General features: G+C 42.5%; 2 protein-coding genes across 4 annotated transcripts in view; one reads left to right on the top strand and one right to left on the bottom strand.

Annotated features, from left to right (window-relative positions):
• LOC126484560 (trafficking protein particle complex subunit 8) overlaps positions 1-20,922 on the bottom strand; it is a 271,243-nt gene extending 250,321 nt beyond the window's left edge. For 2 of the 3 annotated variants that reach the window (XM_050108120.1, XM_050108119.1), the window contains exons 1-3: positions 20,533-20,922; positions 20,227-20,388; positions 15,996-16,109 (exon numbers count right to left, since the gene is read on the bottom strand). In XM_050108120.1, coding sequence (XP_049964077.1) covers positions 15,996-16,109; positions 20,227-20,388; positions 20,533-20,689 — 433 coding nt within the window. In that variant the 5' untranslated portion in view covers positions 20,690-20,922. The remainder of the gene's footprint in view (positions 1-15,995; positions 16,110-20,226; positions 20,389-20,532) is intronic. The other variant, XM_050108121.1, reaches the window with a different exon arrangement.
• Positions 20,923-21,075: 153 nt separating this feature from the next.
• Positions 21,076-22,110, top strand: part of LOC126484561 (deoxynucleoside kinase-like) — an 84,385-nt gene continuing 83,350 nt past the window's right edge. Inside the window, exons 1-2 of the mRNA XM_050108123.1 lie at positions 21,076-21,466; positions 21,550-21,683. Of these exons, the coding sequence (XP_049964080.1) occupies positions 21,221-21,466; positions 21,550-21,683 (380 nt within the window). The 5' untranslated portion in view covers positions 21,076-21,220. The remainder of the gene's footprint in view (positions 21,467-21,549; positions 21,684-22,110) is intronic.

Here is a 22,110-nt window from a genome sequence, read left to right on the forward strand (position 1 = left end):
ATACCAAGGATTACAAATTCAGACATGCCAACTTTCAAATGTGAAAAATCAGAAGAATTTTAGCGGTGTGCTATTGTGAATAACAACATATCCCTGACGATTAAAGTTGCAATAATTCAATACCTGTAACAACTCAATTACATTTGCTTTATTATTTACATGTAAGTACTAAATAATGGACATACCTGAGCCTTCAGACTGTATAATTTATCAGTCAACATGCTGAACAACATGAATGATGAGCTCTGCAGGCTCGAGAGAACTACAGTTCGAAATTACGATCCGAGAAAACAAATTAACATCTATTAGATTCCTGTTTTGACATCAGCACACTTTTGCATGAATAAATCACTGTTAAATGATCACACGTTTTCATTTCATAATGCAACCCATATTTGCATCGCATCTTATATCCGTAAGATATCTTTCCCTAATTTAAATCAATTTTATGCAGGATGTACCTGTTAGGTTTAGCAAATAATCTGAATAGTTTTTCAGTCTGAATTTGTTTGATTACGGTAATTACTTATTCAGCACACCCGGAGCTGACTTAGCCTTCTTCAAAAACCCTGAACTAAATTTCTACTCGAAGCATTTGCCTTTTTGAACTGATTTTAAAATAAAAATTTCTCCAAAGACATTCTGGAAGCATGGACCTGAACTGAGTTCTGTGTTAAAAATTCTCTCTCATTCCGCATTACTATGTGGAATTGACAAAATAGCCAGCATCACCTTTGCAAGTTTATCATATTGAAGAACGCCATCAGCCGATTTCATATGACCTACCAACGTCCACTGAACATCAATTCTCTCTGCTGCCAAGTTGGTTTCTTCCAGCTGAAAGTTACAGAACTGAGAGTGGAGAATATCAACTTCTGTATCTAAGTGTTCACTTTCGCTAGTCAGAATATTAGTTAACATAGCCAAGTAGCAGCCATACCTTGTCATCCACCAATATATCGAAGGCACATGGTTTTCAAATTTTAAGGAAAGTATTGAAACTGCTCTGAAAATCGGGAGATCGGTCTTCATGGTAGGAAGATCGGGAGGAAGAAGGAAAAATCGGAGTCTCCTGCTTAAATCGGGAGAGTTGGCACATCTGCAAATTATGTAGAATGACAGAGTAGCTAAAAGAAAGACACAGGAGAAGGTGATTGACTGACCACTTACAAAAAACATGGGTGAACCAGTCATCCTGTTAACATATTAAGAGTGTCTTCCTAAAACCTTAGGAAACATTGGTTAATTCACAAAACTTTAAAACTCTAATCATGTTCAACCTTAGGAAACATGTTGGATAATTCACAAAACTTTAAAACTCTAATCATGTCCATTTGAAAGTCACTAGAGGGCAGGTCTATTGGCAAATCTACTGCTGCCCTCTGTACTGAAAAGTCAGTCTAATAAAATGGGGCGCACTGATCTGCACGCAATAAGAACCACACATTGGAGGGTCCTCTTACCAGAGAAAGAATCGATGCGTCATAGGGCTGTGTCCCATGCAATGATGAGCAAGGAGGACCTCATCCCATCTATGTGGCTGGAAGGAGGTACGCCACAGCCTTATTGTGGACTTTACTATCTAGAGCTTATTGTTCGTCATTTCCACCCACTCATTCCTCCCCATCAACGCTTGACTCTGTATCTCAACAGACAGACGATAGCATGCAGGGGGATAGCATACTAAACCAACCGAGGATCACAACATGCCTCCTTAGTTGCTACATCCACCCTTTCATTCCCTGCAATATCCATGGGCCTTGGCACCTAGCAGAAAGACACTTCCTTCCCCAGCCTTTGTAGTTAAAAGAGGATGTCCTGGATATTTTGAGCTACTTTATCTACTAGATACAACTATTGGAGAGAATGAAGGCTACTCAAGTAATCTGAATGGACAAGGAATTTAGCACTCAAACATCTCACCTGCTGCAGTGCCCACAATATCGCATATAATACCATATTGTAGACACTAAGGTCTCGAGGCTAATGATCCTGAGGTCACAATCAGGCAAAACAATAAAGCAACCAGCAGAATCCCCCAGTTTAAAACCATCCCCAAATACAGCTACAGAGTTGTGATGCTTATCTAAGATGGCTGTAAATAAATTATTAAAAATGTATGCAGGAGTGCAAAATCTCCAATACTGCACTAAAACTAAAATTACTTGGGACTCTGCAGTAACTAGAGCGTCAGTCACTTAAAACCTCTGATTTCAGCCTGTACATACCCCGTACCAAGGGACTCCAGCACATACTTCGCACAGATCCCTAACAGCCGGGTTGCCCATGGACGACTGTTAACAGGGCATTCCATATCCGGACAGGCAATGGTATGGTATGGTATGTAGGGAAAGTAGGAGCAGTGAGGAATGTACACACCTCCTGCACCATGAGGAGCTGCCACCATATGGTGAGTGGCAGTTCACCAACCTCAACAAAGAGGTTGGGTATTGGGCTAGTCTGATAAGCACCTGTGGCCAGCCTGATCCCCTCATGGTGTATAATGTCAATGGTCTTTAGGTTAGAAGGTCTCACTAACCCATATACTCTGCACCCATAGTTCAGTCTTGATCATAATAAGACCCTACAAAACTGGAGCAGACACAACCCGTCCATTCCCCAACACCTGTGGCTATCACCCTTCAGTATGTTTAGTGCCTTCTAGACCCTCGCATTCAGGTCTTGTAGGTATGGTAATCACAACATTTTGGAATAAAAAATAGGGCCCAAAAATCTCAGAGTCTCTACACACACACCTCTGCAGAAAATGTAACACCAGTCTTTGTAGCCCACTCCTTCCACCTCTTGACTGTAAGTTACAACTGATGACTCACTGCTGCAGTGTTGGAAGAAGAGCAGAACCACAAAATTGTCCACAAATAAGGAGCTTTGGACAGGACACCTTACCATGAACAGGATACTGTTAATGGTTATGGCAAAGAGTGTGACACTTAAACACTGCCCTGGGAAACATCATTCTCCAGCACAAAACTATCTGACAGCTTGTCATCAACTCTGTGCCTAAAAAGGCATCTGGAGAGGAAGGATTGAATGAAGGTGGGGAGGTGGTACACCCCAGGTGTTACATGCTTCACCCACTGTCCCTGCTGTCGAGACATCTTCGCGGGTACCGGGCGTGGTTGGGCCACCCTCTCCCCAAAGGGAGTGGCGGGTTCAGTGGCATTCGCGGCGCATGAGGCGGAGGGTCCATTTGGCATCGCCCGCTCTGCCTGTGAGTGGACATGTGGCCGCTCCTTCAGCAAGGTCCGAACAGGCACATGGGGGGAGGGGTTTATTAGTTATTGGGAGCTCCAACGTTAGGCGGGTGATTGAGTTCCTTAGGAAAATAGCGGAAAGGTCGGGGAAGAAGGCCAGTGTTCACTCTGTCTGCTTGCCGGGGGGGGGTCTCATCTGAGATGTGGAGGAGGCCCTGCCGGCGGCGATAGAGAGCACTGGGTGCACCGGACTGCAAATTGTTGCTCATGTCAGCACCAATGACTCCTGCCGTCTGGGTTCAGAGGTCATCCTCAGTTCGTACATGCAGTTGGCGGAATTGGTGAAGGCGGAAAGCCTTGCTCGCAGGGTGGAATCTGAGCTAACTATTTGTAGTATCGTTCCCAGAACCGATCGCGGTCCTCTGGTTTGGAGCTGAGTAGAAGGCTTAAACCAGAAGCTCAGACGATTCTGCGGTGATCTGGGTGCAAATTTCTTGACCTCCGCTATCGGGTGGAGAAATGTATGGTCCCCCTGAATAGATCAGGTGTGCACTATACGCCGGAAGCGGCTACAAGGGTAGCGGAGTACGTATGGAGTGCACATGGGGGATTTTTAGGTTAGAGAATACCCTCCCTAGGCCCGAAAAGACGCCTCCTGAGACGCGGCAAGGTAGGAGTAGGCAAAATGCAACAGGGAACAACAATATTAATGTGCTAATAGTAAACTGCAGGAGCGTATATAGAAGGGTCATTAATAAACGGTCACAATGCCCATATAGTACTAGGGACAGAAAGTCGGCTGAAACCAGGCGTAAACAGTAATGAAATCCTAAACTCAGATTGGAATGTATACCACAGAGACAGCCTGGACAGTGAAGGGGGAGGCATGTTTATAGTGATAAGAAGTGCAATAGTATCGAAGGAAATTGACGGAGATCCGAAATGTGAAATAATTTGGGCAAAGGTCATGGTTAAAGCAGGCTCAGACATGGTAATTGGATGTCTCTATAGGCCCCCTGGCTCAGCAGCTGTTGTGGCTGAGCACCTGAGGGATAATTTCGAAAATATTTCGAGTAGATTTCCCCACCATGTTATAGTTCTGGGTGGAGATTTTAATTTGCCGGATATAGACTGGGAGACTCATAGGTTCATAATGGGTGGCAGGGACAAAGAATCCAGTGAATTTTTTTAAGTGCTTTATTTGAAAACTACCTTGAGCAGTTAAACGGAGAACCGACTCGTGGCGATAACATATTAGACCTTCTGGTGACAAAACAGACCCGAACTATTTGAAACAGTTAACGCAGAACAGGGAATCAGCGATCATAAAGCGGTTACTGCATCGATGATTTCAGCCGTAAATAGAAATATAAAAAAAGGTAGGAAGATTTTTCTGTTTAGCAAAAGTGACAAACAGCAGATTACAGAGTACCTGACGGCTAACACAAAAGTTTTGTCTCAAGTACAGATAGTGTTGAGGATCAGTGGACAAAGTTCAAAACCATCGTACAATATGTGTTAGATGAGTATGTGCCACGCAACATTGTAAGAGATGAAAAAGAGCCACTATGGTACAACAACCGAGTTAGAAAACTGCTGCGGAAGCAAAGGGAACTTCACAGCAAACATAAACATAGCCAAAGTCTAGCAGACAAACAAAAATTACGAAAAGCGAAATGTAGTGTGAGCAGGGCTATGCGAGAGGCTTTCAATGAATTCGAAAGTAAAGTTCTATGTACTGACTTGGCAGAAAATCCTAAGAAATTTTGGTCTTGTGTCAAAGCAGTAGGTGGATCAAAACAAAATGTTCAGACACTCTGTGACCAAAATGGTACTGAAACAGAGGATGACAGACCAAAGTGCCGGAATACTAAATGTCTTTTTCCAAAGCTGTTTCACAGAGGAAGACTGCACTGTAGTTCCTTCTCTAGACTGTGGCACAGACGACAAAATGGTAGATATCAAAATAGACAACAAAGGGCAACTAAAATCACTCAAAAGAGAAAAGGCCGCTGGACCTGATGGGATAGCAGTTCGATTTTACACAGAGTACGCGAAGGAACTTGCCCCCCTTCTTGCAGCGGTGTACCGTAGGTCTCTAGAAGAGCGTAGCGTTCCAAAGGATTGGAAAAGGGCACAGGTCATCCCCATTTTCAAGAAGGGACGTCAAACAGATGTGCAGAACTATAGACCTATATCTCTAACGTCGATCAGTTGTAGAAATTTGGAACACGTATTATGTTCGAGTATAACAACTTTTCTGGAGACTAGAAATCTACTCTGTAGGAATCGGCATGGGTTTCGAAAAAGACAGTCATGTGAAACCCAGCTCGCGCTATTCGTCCACGAGACTCAGAGGGCCATAGACACGGGTTCACAGGTAGATGCCGTGTTTCTTGACTTCCGCAAGGCATTCGATACAGTTCCCCACAGTCGTTTAATGAACGAAGTAAGAGCATATGGACTATCAGACCAATTGTGTGATTGGATTGAAGAGTTCCTAGATAACAGAACGCAGCATGTCATTCTCAATGGAGAGAAGTCTTCCGAAGCAAGAGTGATTTCAGGTGTGCCACAGGGGAGTGTCATAGGACCGTTGCTATTCACATTATACATAAATGACCTTGTGGATGACATCAGAAGTTCACTGAGGCTTTTTGCAGATGATGCTGTGTTGTATCGAGAGGTTATAACAATGGAAAATTGTACTGAAATGCAGGAGGATCTGCAGCGAATTGACGCATGGTGCAGGGAATGGCAATCGAATCTCAATGTAGACAAGTGTAATGTGCTGTGAATACATAGAAAGATAGATCCCATATCATTTAGCTACAAAATAGCAGGTCAGCAACTGGAAGCAGTTAATTCCATAAATTATCTGGGAGTACGCATTAGGAGTGATTTAAAATGGAATGATCATATAAAGTTGATAGTCGGTAAAGCAGATGCCAGACTGAGATTCATTGGAAGAATCCTAAGGAAGTGCAATCCGAAAACAAAGGAAGTAGGTTACAGTACGCTTGTTCGCCCACTGCTTGAATACTGCTCAGCGGTGTGGGATCCATACCAGATAGGGTTGATAGAAGAGATAGAGAAGATCCAATGGAGAGCATCGCGCTTCGTTACAGGATCATTTAGTAATTGCGAAAGCGTTACAGAGATGATAGATAAACTACAGTGGAAGACTCTGCAGGAGAGACGCTCAGTAACTTGGTATGGGCTTTCGTTAAAGTTTCGAGAACATACCTTCACCAAAGAGTCAAGCAGTATATTGCTTCCTCCTACGTATATCTCGCAAAGAGACCATGAGTATAAAATCAGAGAGATTAGAGCCCACACAGAAGCATACCGACAATCCTCCTTTCCACGAACAATAAGAGACTGGAATAGAAGGAAGAACCGATAGAGGTACTCAAGGTACCCTCCGCCACACACCGTCAGGTGGCTTGCGGAGTATGGATGCAGATGTAGATGTAGAAGCCTTATTGGTGTAGCTGACAGAATATTATACCTCCAAGTGGTGTCTTATCCTTTACTGAAGTCAAAAAACACTCTTAGACAATATTTTTTACATAGGAAATCCTGCTGGATTTCCACTTCTAGCAGTGTCAGGTGGTTGACAGTGGATCAACATCTCCTAAATTCACACTGAGACCGGCTAAGGAGCTGCCTGGTCTCTAATATCCAGACCAGACAACAGTTGACATGCACTCAAGGATCTTTCCTACACAGCTCGTTACGGTGAGACTTCGATAACTACTGAGACATGTTTGGTCCTTTCCTGGTTTGAGAACAGGTATCAAAATTGTCTCCTGCCACAAGTCAGGGAATTGGGCTGTCAGCCATATTGAATTAAAACATCGTAAGAGGATTTCCTTGGACACAGTTTGCAAGTGTTCCAGCATGCAGTAACGTATTTGGCTGTGACTGTGCTCCGTATCCCAAGCATCAGACATTCCCGAATCAAACTCCCAAATGGACAATTGCAGGACTCAGAATCGGTGGACCTCAAGTCCGACTCAACCCTTTCCATGGTGGCACTGTAACGATGGAACACTGGATCCCAGCTGGCAGTGGCAGTAGTTAGTGCAAAATGCTCTGTAAATGTCTGTTCAAAGTCTTCAGGGATTGCTTGGAAACACTCATTTCAACAATGTTGCTATAGGTAATCAACTGCCTTTACTGAAAATTCTCCTCATGGCTTCCCATACTATTGTATAATAAGTGCAATGGCTGACAGAGTCCAGAAACACTTATCATGACCATTTCTTGCTCTCCTTGATGATGTGTTGAGCCTTTGCCCTTGCTAAGCAAAAGGCTGCAAGGTTCCCCACTGTTGGGGAACACTTAAATTGCAGCAGAGTGACATGCCTGCCCTGGATTACTGAATGAAATTCAGCAGTTCACCAAGGGTCAGTTGCCTCCACGATGATCTGGAGAAAGCAACAGCACGGTAGATTACTCATGTGATGAAGTTCACACACTCCTGGCTGCTGTAGCAGTATTCAAACACAGCCAGCTTGGTGAACAGCACTCAGTCACCTCTGCTAATTGTCCATCGTTTGTGGCTGCGTCCTATCAGGGAGAGCTGCATCCAGTAGGTGAATGCGGAGTGGGAAGTGGTCACTGGAATGTAGGTCATCAATGACTTCCCACTGAATGGAGTCTGTGAGCGCTGGAGAGCAGAAAGATGGCTGAAAATGATCCATTAGCAGCACAGAAATGAATGGAAGTCTCTGATCTGCACAACAGGTGAGATTTCATAAGGCTCTCCAAAACCCGACTCCGAGGCACGTAGAAGCCTTGCCTCACAATACATAATGGCCACTGAAGTCTCCCTGTACAAGAAATGGCCGGAGGAGTTGAGCTACAAGGCCTGTGAGAGCCTTGGAATCTTATCACCTCTTGTGGAGGTTAGTACAATGAGCAAACAGTGATCCCCTGACACAACTGAATTTCAACTGCAACTGCTTGCATTTCAGTAGACAGGGGGAGTCCAGAGGATTGGTGCGCATAGCTGACAAACACATCAACCCCTCCCATGGCCCTTTCCCCAGTCGTATCAATGTTGCAATGAAGATTATAGTCCCATATCACAGAGGCATTAGATGCTTTAAAATGCATTTCCTGCAACACTTTCACCCTGTCTTTCCACCGGGGAGGTGAGCTCAGAATGGGTACAGGCTCACTCTTGAGGCAAGACAAGTGCCCCAGGCCGATATCAAGGTCCATCGGTTATAAAGATGAAGCATGAAAAACATCATCACAGAGGCGTTGAATTCGTCATATTGCTTACTGCCCATCTCCATTACCAGTAGGTGCTTTGTCTTTAATTTTTTGGCCTGGGGAAGCTTTGGAGCCACAACCACAGTAGTAGTAGTAGTAGTAGTAGTAGTAGTAGTATTGGTGGTGGTGGTGATGGTGGTGGTAGAGCTGAATGGTGGACCAGACAATCTTTGGAGGGGCAGGGAGCACCGTAACATTGGTAACTGCAGCCTTTTCTGAATTTTTGTAGAGAGATACAGGCATTGAAATAACTGCAGCAGCACAAGTGCACTGACAAATGCAGTTACTAGTGCTGACACTGTAGTTGGAGTCGTGAGCAATGGCAGTCGGATTTAGGCTCGTTCTGTGCACTTACATCATACGTACTCCAACAGCCAGTGAGCATTCAGTAGTGTTCCGAGTGCTCTGCTCTGAATGCCGTTGCTAATGCGAGCATTAAACATGATTTTAGCAAGTTGTTTTGTGAATTTATATTTCATTTGTTGTGAGTTGTCATTGCAGATGGTGGTGGTAAATGATAAATTCTGAATAAACAAGCGAGAGACATAATTTGAAGGATATATGCTTCCTTCAAGCGGAAAGCATGCACATGCATACACCGTAGCTGTCACTTGTAATCATCAACAATGCCATTCCCATCCGTGCCTCAACATGGGTGAACTGCTATTATTTGTGGATCGGACTACAGCAACCTCAGCTTGTGTAGCAGCATCAGCTTTCTGAACTGGCTGTTTAATAACCGAAGCAAAAAAGCTAGTGAACATTTGGGGGTAGGAGGGGGGGTGGGGGGGGGGGGGGGAAGCATGGTCTTTTACATCTTTCTGGATTCACTATACAGGATACACTTCGTAGTTTTAATCTCTAGTATCTTCCTTTCTTTAAGGAAGACACTGCATTCCCTAATCCAGACAGAGTGTTCCCCAAAGCAAGTCACACACTTTGGAGGAGACGAACAACAGGCCCCTTCGTGAGCTGCCTGACCACATCTGCTACAAGTTGGTTATCCCTAAGAACCTAGAGTAATGTGCTGGCATTTAAAAGCATGTGTTGGGTTGTAGACATAAGGCTACAAGCTTTCGAGAAGGAAACCTACCTCGACATGCTCTAGAAATTTCATGATGTTAAATGTAAGTACAAATGAGTCTGATTTGAGCAGATCATCATCCACCCTTTTCATTATATTTTGCTCATCAACAATGCCTCCTGGGGCCCACTCAACTTCCAATTTCTCTTTGGGAATATCTACCAGATCCCTGGATAACAACAGCTTTGCTGTATTTCAAGATGATGTGAAGCTCAGTTTATACGGCCCTTCCCCAAGGCATTGAGCGTTTTGTACATTCTTAACTTGTTGGAAACTAGAAGTTTCTACCAACAGTGTCCTATCACACAACTGCACGACTAATTTTAAAGTGCCGCAATGCACTTTTTTTAGTATAGACAGGCAAAACTTTCCTGAAGCTGCCCTCTCCCCCTTTCACTACCAAAAACACATTCTGATTATCAGCATGCATTCTGTTGCTAGATGCAAAACTTTTGGAATTAATTTCCGAGTTAACATCCTATCGACAAGGTCATTAGAGACGGAGCACAAGCACGGATTAGGGAAGGATGGGAAGGAAATTGGCTGAGCCCTTTCAAAGGAACCATCCTGGCATTTGCCTGAAACGATTTAGGGAAACCACAGCAAACCTAAATCAGAATGGCCAGACACAGGTTTGAACAGTCGTCCTCCCAAATGCAAGTCCAGTGTGCTAACCAATGTGTCACCTTGCTCGCTGGGGAAATAAACATCTAAATAGACACAACCCCACATGCCTAGGTAAGCCTTATGCAACTGAGATGCAACAGTTCCCCCAGAGGTTGCCTCCTACCAACTGTTACATCACAACAGCCACTCATCTCCCCAGCATGCAGCACATCTTAAGATTGAAGGATATTTTTTTCTTTTTTTTATAAAGGGTTTTACCATTCTCACAATCCAGGGTGCCGACCCAAAATCACCTTTCCCTAAGGCACACAACGTTCCACCAATGCACCTTACAATGCTTGATGAAGCACGCCCAGCGGTTACGGCGATGGAGTACTGGCAACACTAACCAGTCCCCAGCTCGCAAACCCCAGGGTTGCCAAGCCTGTATCCAGCAAACGAATTCTGAGTCCCTGTGGGCAAGTGTATAGGAGAGCACAACTACTGTGCAGATTTATTTTTATTTGTATATGGAGAATGAGGCCAACGGACAACATGTCTGCTAGATGGGACAGCAATTGCAGTAACTTCACTGCAGGTAAGATACAGAGGCTCAGAGATTCACCAGCATGTCATTCCCAGAATTAATGCAGAAAATATGGCAGTTGCTGTACTGATAGTGAAATAAACAAATTATGTATTTCTATGTCATTCTAAATGGTCGTGGTTAATTCTGAATCCTTGATGCTGTGTAAATGGAACTTTGACACAGCGTTTCCAAGTTGGACAGTGTGAAGGACATCTTTTGTTATCTGATGGACACAGTGAATGCTTACAAACAATATATGGAGTACACAAATGAAAGGTGTCTGAACAATTATGGAAGAAGAGTAGAAATTGTTAAATTATGTTTCCTTTCAGCATAAGTTGTTTAACAGGAGAAGTCTTTGACTGCCAAATACAAGGGAACGGTCAATTGAGGAGGAGGTTGTGATTTAAGAAAGAGTGACACATTTAGTATAGCATAGAATCGACAAGAAAATGAAGCCATTTTTAAAAAACAAACTGAGGAAGTAGAGGGGTGGTATCTATAAAATTTCTCAATAAGACTTTTGTCTCAATTTATATAGTAAGAAGGAAGGAAGATTGGTTTTAATGTCTCTTCGACATTGAAGTCATTACAGATGGAGCACAAGCTCAGATTGTGTCAAGGATAAGAAAGGATATCTGCTGTGCTCTCTCAAAAGAACCCTCCGGCATTTCCTGGAACGATTTAGGGAAATCTAGGAAAACCCAAATCTGGATGGTTGGACATGGTTTGATTTATCATCCTCCAAAATGTGAGTCCAGGGTGTTAACCACTGTGCCTTCTCATTTGGTACAGCAATTTTTATAATAAGCTTTATGTCAGGATGTAGATTAGTGGCAACACTATCAATCACATGAAGAAAAGTGCATAACTTATCAAACTTACTATGAAGCTAAATAAAGGTAGTAATTACACTATTTTAGAAGGCAGTGATTGACACTGTGCTCTTTCACTTCTGTGGTGTGACATCAGGCAAAATAAGTCACACACTAGTGATTTATAAAACTAGGCCAGTGTCCGATCCTGTACCTGAAAACAAAAGTAATGCTACACGTTATAAAACTTCATGAACCTCTCTCAGGAGTCCAAGCTCTTGTCAGAAGCCAGAATAAAGAGGAAGGGTGGAGGAGGGAGGTGGGGGAAGATGGAAGAATAATACCTCCTTAAAAATACCTTGGTCCAACTGGTTCAGCATCCAGTATTTTGTAAGGGCCTTTTGTCACAGTTAAGGTATGAAGACTGCCACAGCATACAAGGTGAATGGGACCAAATCTCCAACTTAGCTCATAGGATGGAAGCCTGCAACTCTCTTTTGGTGTTTGTAAACATACAAGCTCCAACCTGAAGGAAGCTTTTTCTGAACTTTAATCGTAGCTCAACACAGTGGTCTATAAATAGAATTACTGTCATGCCACACAAGTTTTCCAGTCATAAATACTTTGTGCTACCTGTGCGAAGATAGGGTAAGTCACTAGTATATTACAAATAGTCATAATTATGCTTAATTGTTTTCTAACAGCTATTGTTTCAAGCATAGTGTTCACAGTTATTTGTTCACTGAAGGTGTTAGATCAGACTTTTGTGCAAACACTTCTGAAAATTCACTCTGTATTATACTATTGCAATACATGTGACTTTTTCTAATATAAGTGTTATGCCCCAGGATAGTATCACTGGGGGGGGGGGGGGGGGGGGACACTAAAAATTCATCCAAGTTCTACCTTGGCAGTTTCCAGAAGCCGAATCAGCAGTGTCAGTAGACTGCCAGCTATGGGAAATGCTAAGTGAGTTACAGCAAACATGGAAGTTATCACAGCACGGGGTAACGACTGAGCACCCAAGTCCACAAGCGAAGCATAATAATATCACGGAAGCTGAGAGATACCGTCATACTAGTGATAAAGCAAAGTGTCGTACGATAGGCTAGGTACAACACAACAATAAGTATTCAGGTGGTGAACCAGCAGAAAAAAGCTTCTGAAAAGTGAAGATACGAAAGTCTGAAGTCACTAGGAGACCTAACAGTGAGGGAAAACCTGTACGTATATCATTATAGCCATTCCCATCACCACAGAGAGCACTGGAAGCACCAAATAAACTTCCCACCCTTCTTAACAAATGGCCGATTGCTGAGTGTCCACTGCCAACTTCCCAGTGTGTAATCTCAGCCCTTGTGTCAGTTGCAGCTATCCAGTGAGAGCCCAGGTTATGGAGGTTGACCCTCTGCACATTTAGCTGCCTTCAACCATCTATGTAACCATGACTCCAGCTGGAAGGACACTGCTGCTGCCAGCTGCACTGCCAACTTCCGAGGCAACGCTGATGGGGTGTGGAGGCTGCCATCACCCTACACGTCTGCTGGAGGCTTGACCTGCATGGCCTGGATATTATCTGTCATCTATCTTTGAGGAGGATGCCCACTGCTGTTGCTTATCCCATTCCAGTGGCAGACACTGATGCTGCTGGCTCTGTCTCCTAAGTGGGGGCTGAGAGCTGACTCCTGCGAGAAAGCAAGTACTTCATGTGGACTTGGGAGTGTGACTCCCAAGTGCAAATCTTAGAGGTCAACAAGAACACTTTGGATGTAGAGCTAGGGGGCCACTGGCGTCCATGGGTCAACAGTCACCCTGTGACATAACTGCCACTCAATGCTTCACTGAGCTGGGTAAACTGCAAAGCTGAGAGCATGCCAGCCTTCCTCTGCTGATGAGGCCACTGCTCTACCAGCCTCTGAGGGGGCCAGGCAACCTGTGAAAGCTGCAAAGTCATATACCAGTTCAGTTATGATCACTGCACATTTTTATATCAGTATGACTGTTAACCTCCTGTCCCCACAATGAATGACCACTGCCAACCTGTGGACGAGAGCAAAATATACCACCCTATAGCACAACACACAACTGAACATAACATGCTTGATTTCAATGGCTGCTTCACTACCCGAACCATCTGGATCCTCCTCTCCACCACAAGCTTTACTGAACTGCAAAGATGGGAGTTATCCTTACAACACATTCTTCATTCCCGTATTTATCTTGACCTCTACCTACAGTAACATTCTGTCCCCACACCATCCACCCAACAGTTTCCACCCCTGTCCCCTCACCCTCTTTGTAAGCGCCCTCTGTAAATGCACCCCCATTTCTTTCCTCTTCCGCACTACTCTACTTCTCCCCCCCCCCCCCCCATTCCACAGCCTCCCGATATACGCGTCCATTGGCAGTCTAGTCCCTGCACACTCTGCCAGACTACGCTCTTCTCTTCCCCCATCTATACACTGCTGCCCCTTACAATTCCCCACCCAATCCAGATCGCTGCTTCCGCTCTATGTGACAGCTGCATTCTGGTCTGAGATGCCCGAGATGGTGGTCATGTCTTCGTGAGGTGTGCTTGCTCGTGTGAATGAGTGCGTGCATTTCCTTTTCTGAAAAAGGCTGTGGCCAAAAGCTGAAATCTAAGTGTCTTTTCATTGTACCTATCTGCAGCTCAACATGTCACCTTTATAGTGAGTGGCAATCTACCTTTTCCTTACATTGTTGATATTCCAATCTGGAGTTTCCATTGTTTGAAATATATATAACAGGAATTATACATGACCCACACACACACATTTCAACTGTAGGACTGCAGTACACCAATTTCGCATATCCCCTCCTAAATTTGCAAAACACTCATACATGTATAAGATACAGAAATAAGTTTAAAGAATGATCCAGGCATCGGTAGGGACACATTTTAACAACAATTCATCCACATTTGCAGTAGGCTTTACAAAAATGAACAAGGAACGGGAGGAAGAGAAGAGTTTTGTCAATCTAAAATCACTTTCAGCCACATGCCTACACAAACATTGTATTTTATACATTTAGTGCCTAAGAAATTTGGGAATCATTGATAAAGGACATGCACAGTGTTGTTCTGCCTATTTTCACATGAGGTGGAGGAGAACATAAAAAATTCATAAGTAATCATGAAAAAAAAATCACTTTGCAAATAGCTGAAATGGTTTTTCATTAATTTTTGACACTTTCCTATAAGTACGTTGTTGTAGGTAACCAATCCCCAGGCAAATCTAATGAAAGTTCTAAAAAGCAAACAAAGTAGCAATAAGGTAAAAAACTCAACAGTAACAACACCCATTAATGATGATGCTTAACTGTAAGACATTATTCTTAGAGCCCAAACATTAAATTATCTCTGATATGCCACAGAAGTAACACCCACCGATGATGGCAAAAGTATGGGCAAGAAAACTTAAAAGATTTTGTGTTTTATGAAAACCAGCCATAATTTATCTTGCAACAAAAGTGGCTAACTTACAAACTAACAAATGATTAAGCATACTGTTGCACCATTCCGTACATTTTCCATTTTGTACTTAACAACTAGCCCCCTCTGTATAAACGGTAACAGCTAATAATGCCAACAAAGTGCTGCTACTTGCCTAACTCTGTCACAGCCCTTCAAAGATGGGACCATAACAGAAGTATTATTTTGCTTTGATGTCTCCATTCTCATACAATATATTCACAGTAAATCCAGACCGGTGACAAAAGAATCTTCCACTATTATACTAATGCTAACACTTCTGTCATAATTTTATCTCCCACACTACAACAGAAAATCAGAACAAAAATAGTTTACTGCAAGCATCAGCAGCTTGTAGTAGTTGAAAAAGTAAAAGGGGTGGGAATAAAGAAAATGATCCAAATTAAAAATATAGAAACATAGGGTGATGGAAAGGGAGACGGAAATTATGGAAAGAAACATCATGGCAACAAAAGAAAGAAGAGAAACATATGAGAATGTAAGTGGATACAACATTTTAGTAATTACTTCACATAATCAACAATAACAAAACCATAACGGACATAAAAGATTCAGTTTAAACCAAGGCACAAAGTGTAAAGAAAGAGACAGACACACTGTGTGTGTGTGTGTGTGTGTGTGTGTGTGTGTGTGTGTGTGAGAAAGAGAGAGAGAGAGAGAGAGAGAGAGAGAGAGAGAGAGAGAGAGAGAGAGAGAGAGAGGGGGGGGGGGGGGGTGAGGAGAAGGAGAGAGAAAACTCTTTCTGATAACACAGTTTATTGCTCAACACAAGTCTGTACTCAGTATTGTAATCACAGAGGCAAACCTGATTCTGTTCATCTCTGAAATTCACTAAGTCAATAAAGAAGCATTATTACAGTTTTGACATTTCTTTGTCAAAGGATACAGCCCAAGAAATGTTTTGTGAATTCATGGTCAGAGGGAAACTGAACCTGAAGAAAGGTTTCTCTCCATGCTTCAAACCACGGAGCAGATGCTGGAATTTCTACAGTCTGGTCACCTGAAAACATACAAATTTGATTATTTTCTTTGTGTTTTTAAAATCAGCATGTAAAATTATGCTCCTCCAGATGTGTCCAATGGAAAATGGATCAATACTATGAAAGAAAATATAACTGGCAATATTTTATGAAAATAACATATCAACATATTTTGCAACAATCACTGTACTTACAGGCCAGGATCACTATAGGTGAAGCATTCCTCATCCTACCACTATAAAAAAAGAGAGAAAGAAAAAAGTGGGAATACAGAAGCGTCCGATTACACTCGTCTGCTCTGACCCATGACGTGACCAATATGGCGGAAACAACCATTCACTACGACTCCAATATGGTGCCTATGACGTCATTACATAAACATAACAAAGATGAAACTAAATTGAAAAACCAACAATATACACATCTTCCTCCAAAAATATAAACAAACTAATGGGACAAGTGTGGGAAATTGGGGTTTTTTGGGTGGGGAACTATACCTCCCCCCCCCCCCCCCCCCCCCCCCCATGAGCCACAGACACCCACTCTCACACCGCCACCCTACCCAACCAGTAGCTCTCAGGGACGCTCTTCTGCCAACAGTACTCATCTAAATGAGACTGAAGGTTAGAAGAGCTTCTATTCCCCCTCCCAATAACTGACTTAACCACCCCCAAAACCCCTCTATCATATTTTTACAAGACCCAGTCTCATAATTTTTGAATTCCAAACTATGGTTAACTACTAAATGCTGATACCCACTCTCATCCAACCCATTATAAAACGAAAAAGTGTCAAACTACTGTACTGCCCTCATCAATAAACTCCTCAATTAATCCCACCAATTCCCTTTTCATCTGCCCCTCCCAAACCCTAAAAATGCACTCTGAAAAACCACCCCCAGATACAACAGCCCCCCACACCCATAAACCAACCAGAGACTTAGCCTTCCCGCACTACTACTTCCCAAACCATGACTCGTCAACCTCCACCACCACCCCAGGCCAACCCAACTTACCCCTGTACTTAATATACTCAGAACACACTTCCCTACAAAATGAAAACCAGTCAAGAACTGTCCTCTCACTCACACCAGTCTCATGCGCACAAAAACTGTGAGAGGATCTATAACAAAAATAATACGTCATCAACACAATCTCTCGCAAGCCCAACCTAGACCTCTCGAACCAGGTACCACGCCATATGGAGTGTCATAGGTTGTCCCTACGGCACTGCCACGTGTAGCCGTCCATGGTCTGAGACGCCGGAACTTTTGCCAACCGTATTTCCTGCCAACACACACTGCACCTAACCACTTCTGCCAGCAGCCCATACAATAGCAAAAACTTTATAAGGGAAAAAGCACTGTCCCCCATTTCCACATGCAAACGAGCGCTGTTGAGTTTATCCATCATATCCATACCTAACAAAAGCAGCCACAAATTAAACTAAACAAAGTAACACATGGCATACAGCAAACAGCACTACAATAACTTGGACACAACAAAAACTAAATTGTTCACTCACTGAAAGCAATTTCTGTCGCGGCACACTCAAACTGATACCTTGCAGGACAAACAGCAATACCAGAATGAAGCCAATACACCACACAACACGCAAACTGCAAACACACCACCAGACGGCACCACCAACCGCAATGAAATGACAACTATAAATACCACACACACAAACTAAACTCCGCGCGGTCATGACGTCACATGCCACAACACCCTTACGTCATGGGTCAAAGCCGACGGGTGGGATTAGATGCCTCCATTGACCCAAAAAAAGTTGCTACCTGCAGTATTCAACATCCACAACTGCTCCCAAGCAGTGCTCAATAGGATCTCTCTCACTTTATTGACATCACTGTCACAAACAAATTGTTATCACCATTTTCAAACACCAGTAACTCTATGGTATTGTTTTTAGATCTTGTACCCTTTTTGCCAAACTGTTCTGTAACAACAGATTTCTCAATGTTTCTGAAATTTATGTATTGCAAGTGTTCAGGGCATTATCCAGTGATCACAATACCTGAAAAGTGCCGTAAATAATGTACATGTTATAAACCTGTGTTCACCGCAAGTGGCACTATGGTCAGACCTCACCTCATAATGATCCTGTGTATTGTGCAAGGGAATACCATCCTTGTCTTACCAACACGCAAGAGTTGTCAGCCAATGACAGCAGAGCTAGTGTATATTTAGAAAGACATGCACAGCAAATTCTTAAGTTAATTTTACTGCTGATGCAGGAGGAAATAGTCTTCAAAATTGTGACCTCTTACTATGTTAACACACACACACACACACACACACACACACACACACACACACACAAAAGTGACATACTGTGCAAATATCCATTAAATTCTTTATATCACTGGAAAGCTGCTAAAACGTATTTTATGGCTGCATATCTCATTCATTTATGTGTCATAAGATGACTGAGCAACGTACACAAATAATTTCTCTTATTGGTATTATACACCGATGGAAAAAAATACACCACTATGAGGATGCAAATCAGGTTTGCTTTAAATACACGATGTGACGGCCACGGGCATCAGTTATCTTTGAGACTGGAAATGGCGAGCTGATGTTAGTCAAGAATGACTAAGATGACAAAAGACACCATCATCAACACCTCACTGAGTTTGAGAAGCTGAATGCTCCTTTTGCGATACAGTAGAAACACTTGGCAGGAATGTAGTCACTACACATGTTTCCTGGGAAGTGTGGTCACAAGAATGTATGGTCACAAGAAGTCTGGGCCCTAAATGGCCACATGGTGCTATCGAGAGATAAGACCACCGTGTTCGGCATATGGCTCCAGTGCATTGTATTGCATATGCAGCAGCAATCTGAGCAGCAGTTGGCAATACAGTTACACAACAAACTGTTACAAATCTACTACTTCAAGGACAGCGCAGAACCAGATGCCCTATAGTGTTCATTCCACTGGCACCAAACCACCACCATTTGCAACTTCAGTCATGTCAAGCAATAACTCAATGGAGAGCAGGGTGGAAGTCTGTTGTGTTTTCTGATGGAAGCTGGTTCTGTCTCAGTGCCAGTGATGACCATGTTTTGGTTAGGATGACGCCACTTGAGAGGCTGCAAGCAACCTGTCTGTGTGCTACATGCACTGGACCTACACCTGGAGTTATGGCCTGGGGTGCGATTTCATAAGACAGCAGGAGCACTCTCTTGGCTATCCCGTGCATACTGACAGAAAATTTGCACATCAATTTAGTGATTCAGTGTGTTGTGCAGCCATTCATGAACAGCATTCACTTTATGTAAAGAGCTTGGTTAATGACAGGCTAACCATTTGATCAATAAATTAGAATTACACAGGCACTATTGTGCTTTTACAATGCTGTCAGAAAATCAAATGTTGGCAGCCGAGTTCATTATATGAGGTTTAAAGATTCACTGTCAAATACATCAAACTCAATACGTGTCATAATTTCGAAGACTCTGGAGTGAAACGAAAAGTGTAGTGTTTTTCTGTTATTTACACATCATACCTATTAATTGGAATGACGGCAATTAATTTATTTCCAGATGATCTAATTTGTACACCATACAACAGATCTGATATACAGATTTAATCTCCAGTTGAGACTAGAGTAGCATATGGAGTGTACATAAAAAAGTCAAGCAGCTCAAATAAACATCAGACACTACCTATAATTTGGAGAACTGTGCAGAGAGCGCAAATATTAGTCTTACCACTGGGAAGCACTAATGGTGTTTGTAAGGCTACATGTATAACTGTGGTAACAATATCAGTTGACAATGGACTGCACAGTAACTGTCCATTGTCATTAGATGCAAAGCAGGGTACTTCTTGTGGTCCACATAATGTCCGTCCTTTCAGTCAGTGAAACAACAGATTTGCCATTCTTTATAAGCTTATGCATATTGACGCTGGAAGTGTACAGATAAGGTCTTCCAGGATAGGCTGTCACATCACAGTACATGACAATTATCGAAACGTGAGTGGATCATTAGTTTGATGTCCAAATACATGCAAGAATTTCTAGACATAAAAGAAACCAAGCATGGAGTCTCATTTGGCAAAATGTTGAGTTAAAAAAAATCTTGAACGAAAATATAAATACCATATTACCTATATTGATGGGGTAGTTTCGCTCACTAGATGCAAAGCTTACAGATTCATTAAGAAACTTCCTTGCCAGCGTTGGCTGAGGTGGCCGAGCGTTAACATCCAACACTGTAAATCTTAAGTTTCTCACTGGTATTACACCACCTGATGGTTCTCGGAAATGGGCTGCAACATAACCGTTAACAACATAAACAACCTGTATACGGCCAATTGAAACTTGAGTATCACTATAAACTAATTCAGCTAAACTGTAAGCTGTTGAGGGCACACTTTATCGTTGTCACTATCACACCTGTAATTAACACAAACCTTCTGTATTCAATTTGCAAAACGGCTGAATCATTTCTGTAAAAGATAAGTTGTTTTTCTGGCATGCCTGATCGACCAAGGGGCTACACATAGCGGCTATAAGTGGCGAAAAAGCATTCTGGATGAATTCATGGGGTGTCAACTTGCACTGAGCCATTTCGTAGCGTTAATGACAGTCGTCCCGGTAAATGACAGGTTATGGTATTACTTCGATCATGCCTTTCCCACCATAGTTCAGGTGCAGGTCATTTCTTTTTGCACTTTCACTACTAACACTTTCATATTATCCCTAACCCCCATTACTCCCATGTTTCACATTAACGTAGATTTGAACTATCTACAGTGTTTGTTGGTTTGTGTCATTATCTTTGATGTATCTCAGCTGATTCGTCAAAGATAACATTCGTGAAGTGTCCAAACGCGAGTCGTGTGGCAAGTAATGTAATATGCGTCGTGCGTGAATGGCACTGCTGCACTGCATGTCATAGAAGTTTAGAGGAGTCGGAGTTGCGCTTCTTAGTGTAAAATTTTGTTACTGTAAAAATAAATCATTTTGCTTCTGTTCAAGAAATTTGTCATTATCCCTTTTTTCTGTGAGAGCGCGGTGCGACTGCTGTTTACGCACGTGACTTGGTATTTTGACGTTTATCGCGTTCGAAACGGCGTCGTGGTTGTGGTAACATGTTTCATGTGTGCCAGTATGCGTAAGCGATTGAGGCTTCTTTTATGTCTCCGTAACAGTTTTGTCGGAATTTCTATACAGGAAGCAAAAATGTCAGGAGTAAAAGAGAAGCAAACACAATTTACTGTGCTCGTGGAAGGGAACATAGGGAGTGGAAAAACGACATTTTTAAACCATTTTGCGAATGATGATGCTTTAGTCCTTTCAGAACCAGTGGAAAGATGGAGAAATTTAAGAGGACATAATTTGCTTGTTAGTGTGACTCGGGCAGAGTCAGTTGCTTTACAAAAAATCTGATGCAATGTTAAAGCTACGATGATGAATTTGTGTTTCAGGGTCTTTTGTACGAAAATCCAACGCGGTGGGCCCACGTTTTCCAATCGTATGTGCAGTTAACTATGTTGGATTTTCATATGCAACGCTCGAATCATCGTCTGAAATTAATGGAAAGATCCATACATAGTGCGAGGTTAATAATTTGCCATTATTTGTTCACTTCCCAGTAGGAAATATTTGACAAAATTTATTAGACAAAATTTGATATGGCATCTAATTCATTTTGCACAGTCATGAAATAATCTTCTGTAGAACATTCATTTGTAGTCGCCAGAAATACTGCTGTACACTTTTTTGCCATTTGAGGATGTGGTGGTGCATATCTCCATCTGGCCATACTACAAGAGTATAGGTAACCTTTAAAAGCAAATGGAAAAAAAATCATATGAGTTACCACAACTAGGATGAAATCAACCCATTATTAAGTTCCTTAGAATAGTGAAAATTTCTTCATGTGTTGTAAAAAATCATAAAAACTGTTTCATTGAATTTCAACTTTATCTGTACTTGTTGCTTGGAGGAAATGCTTTGTACACGAGGCTGTGTATTAATAATACTGT

Source organism: Schistocerca serialis, chromosome 6 (genome assembly GCF_023864345.2).
Source record: "Schistocerca serialis cubense isolate TAMUIC-IGC-003099 chromosome 6, iqSchSeri2.2, whole genome shotgun sequence".
NCBI lineage: Eukaryota > Metazoa > Arthropoda > Insecta > Orthoptera > Acrididae > Schistocerca > Schistocerca serialis.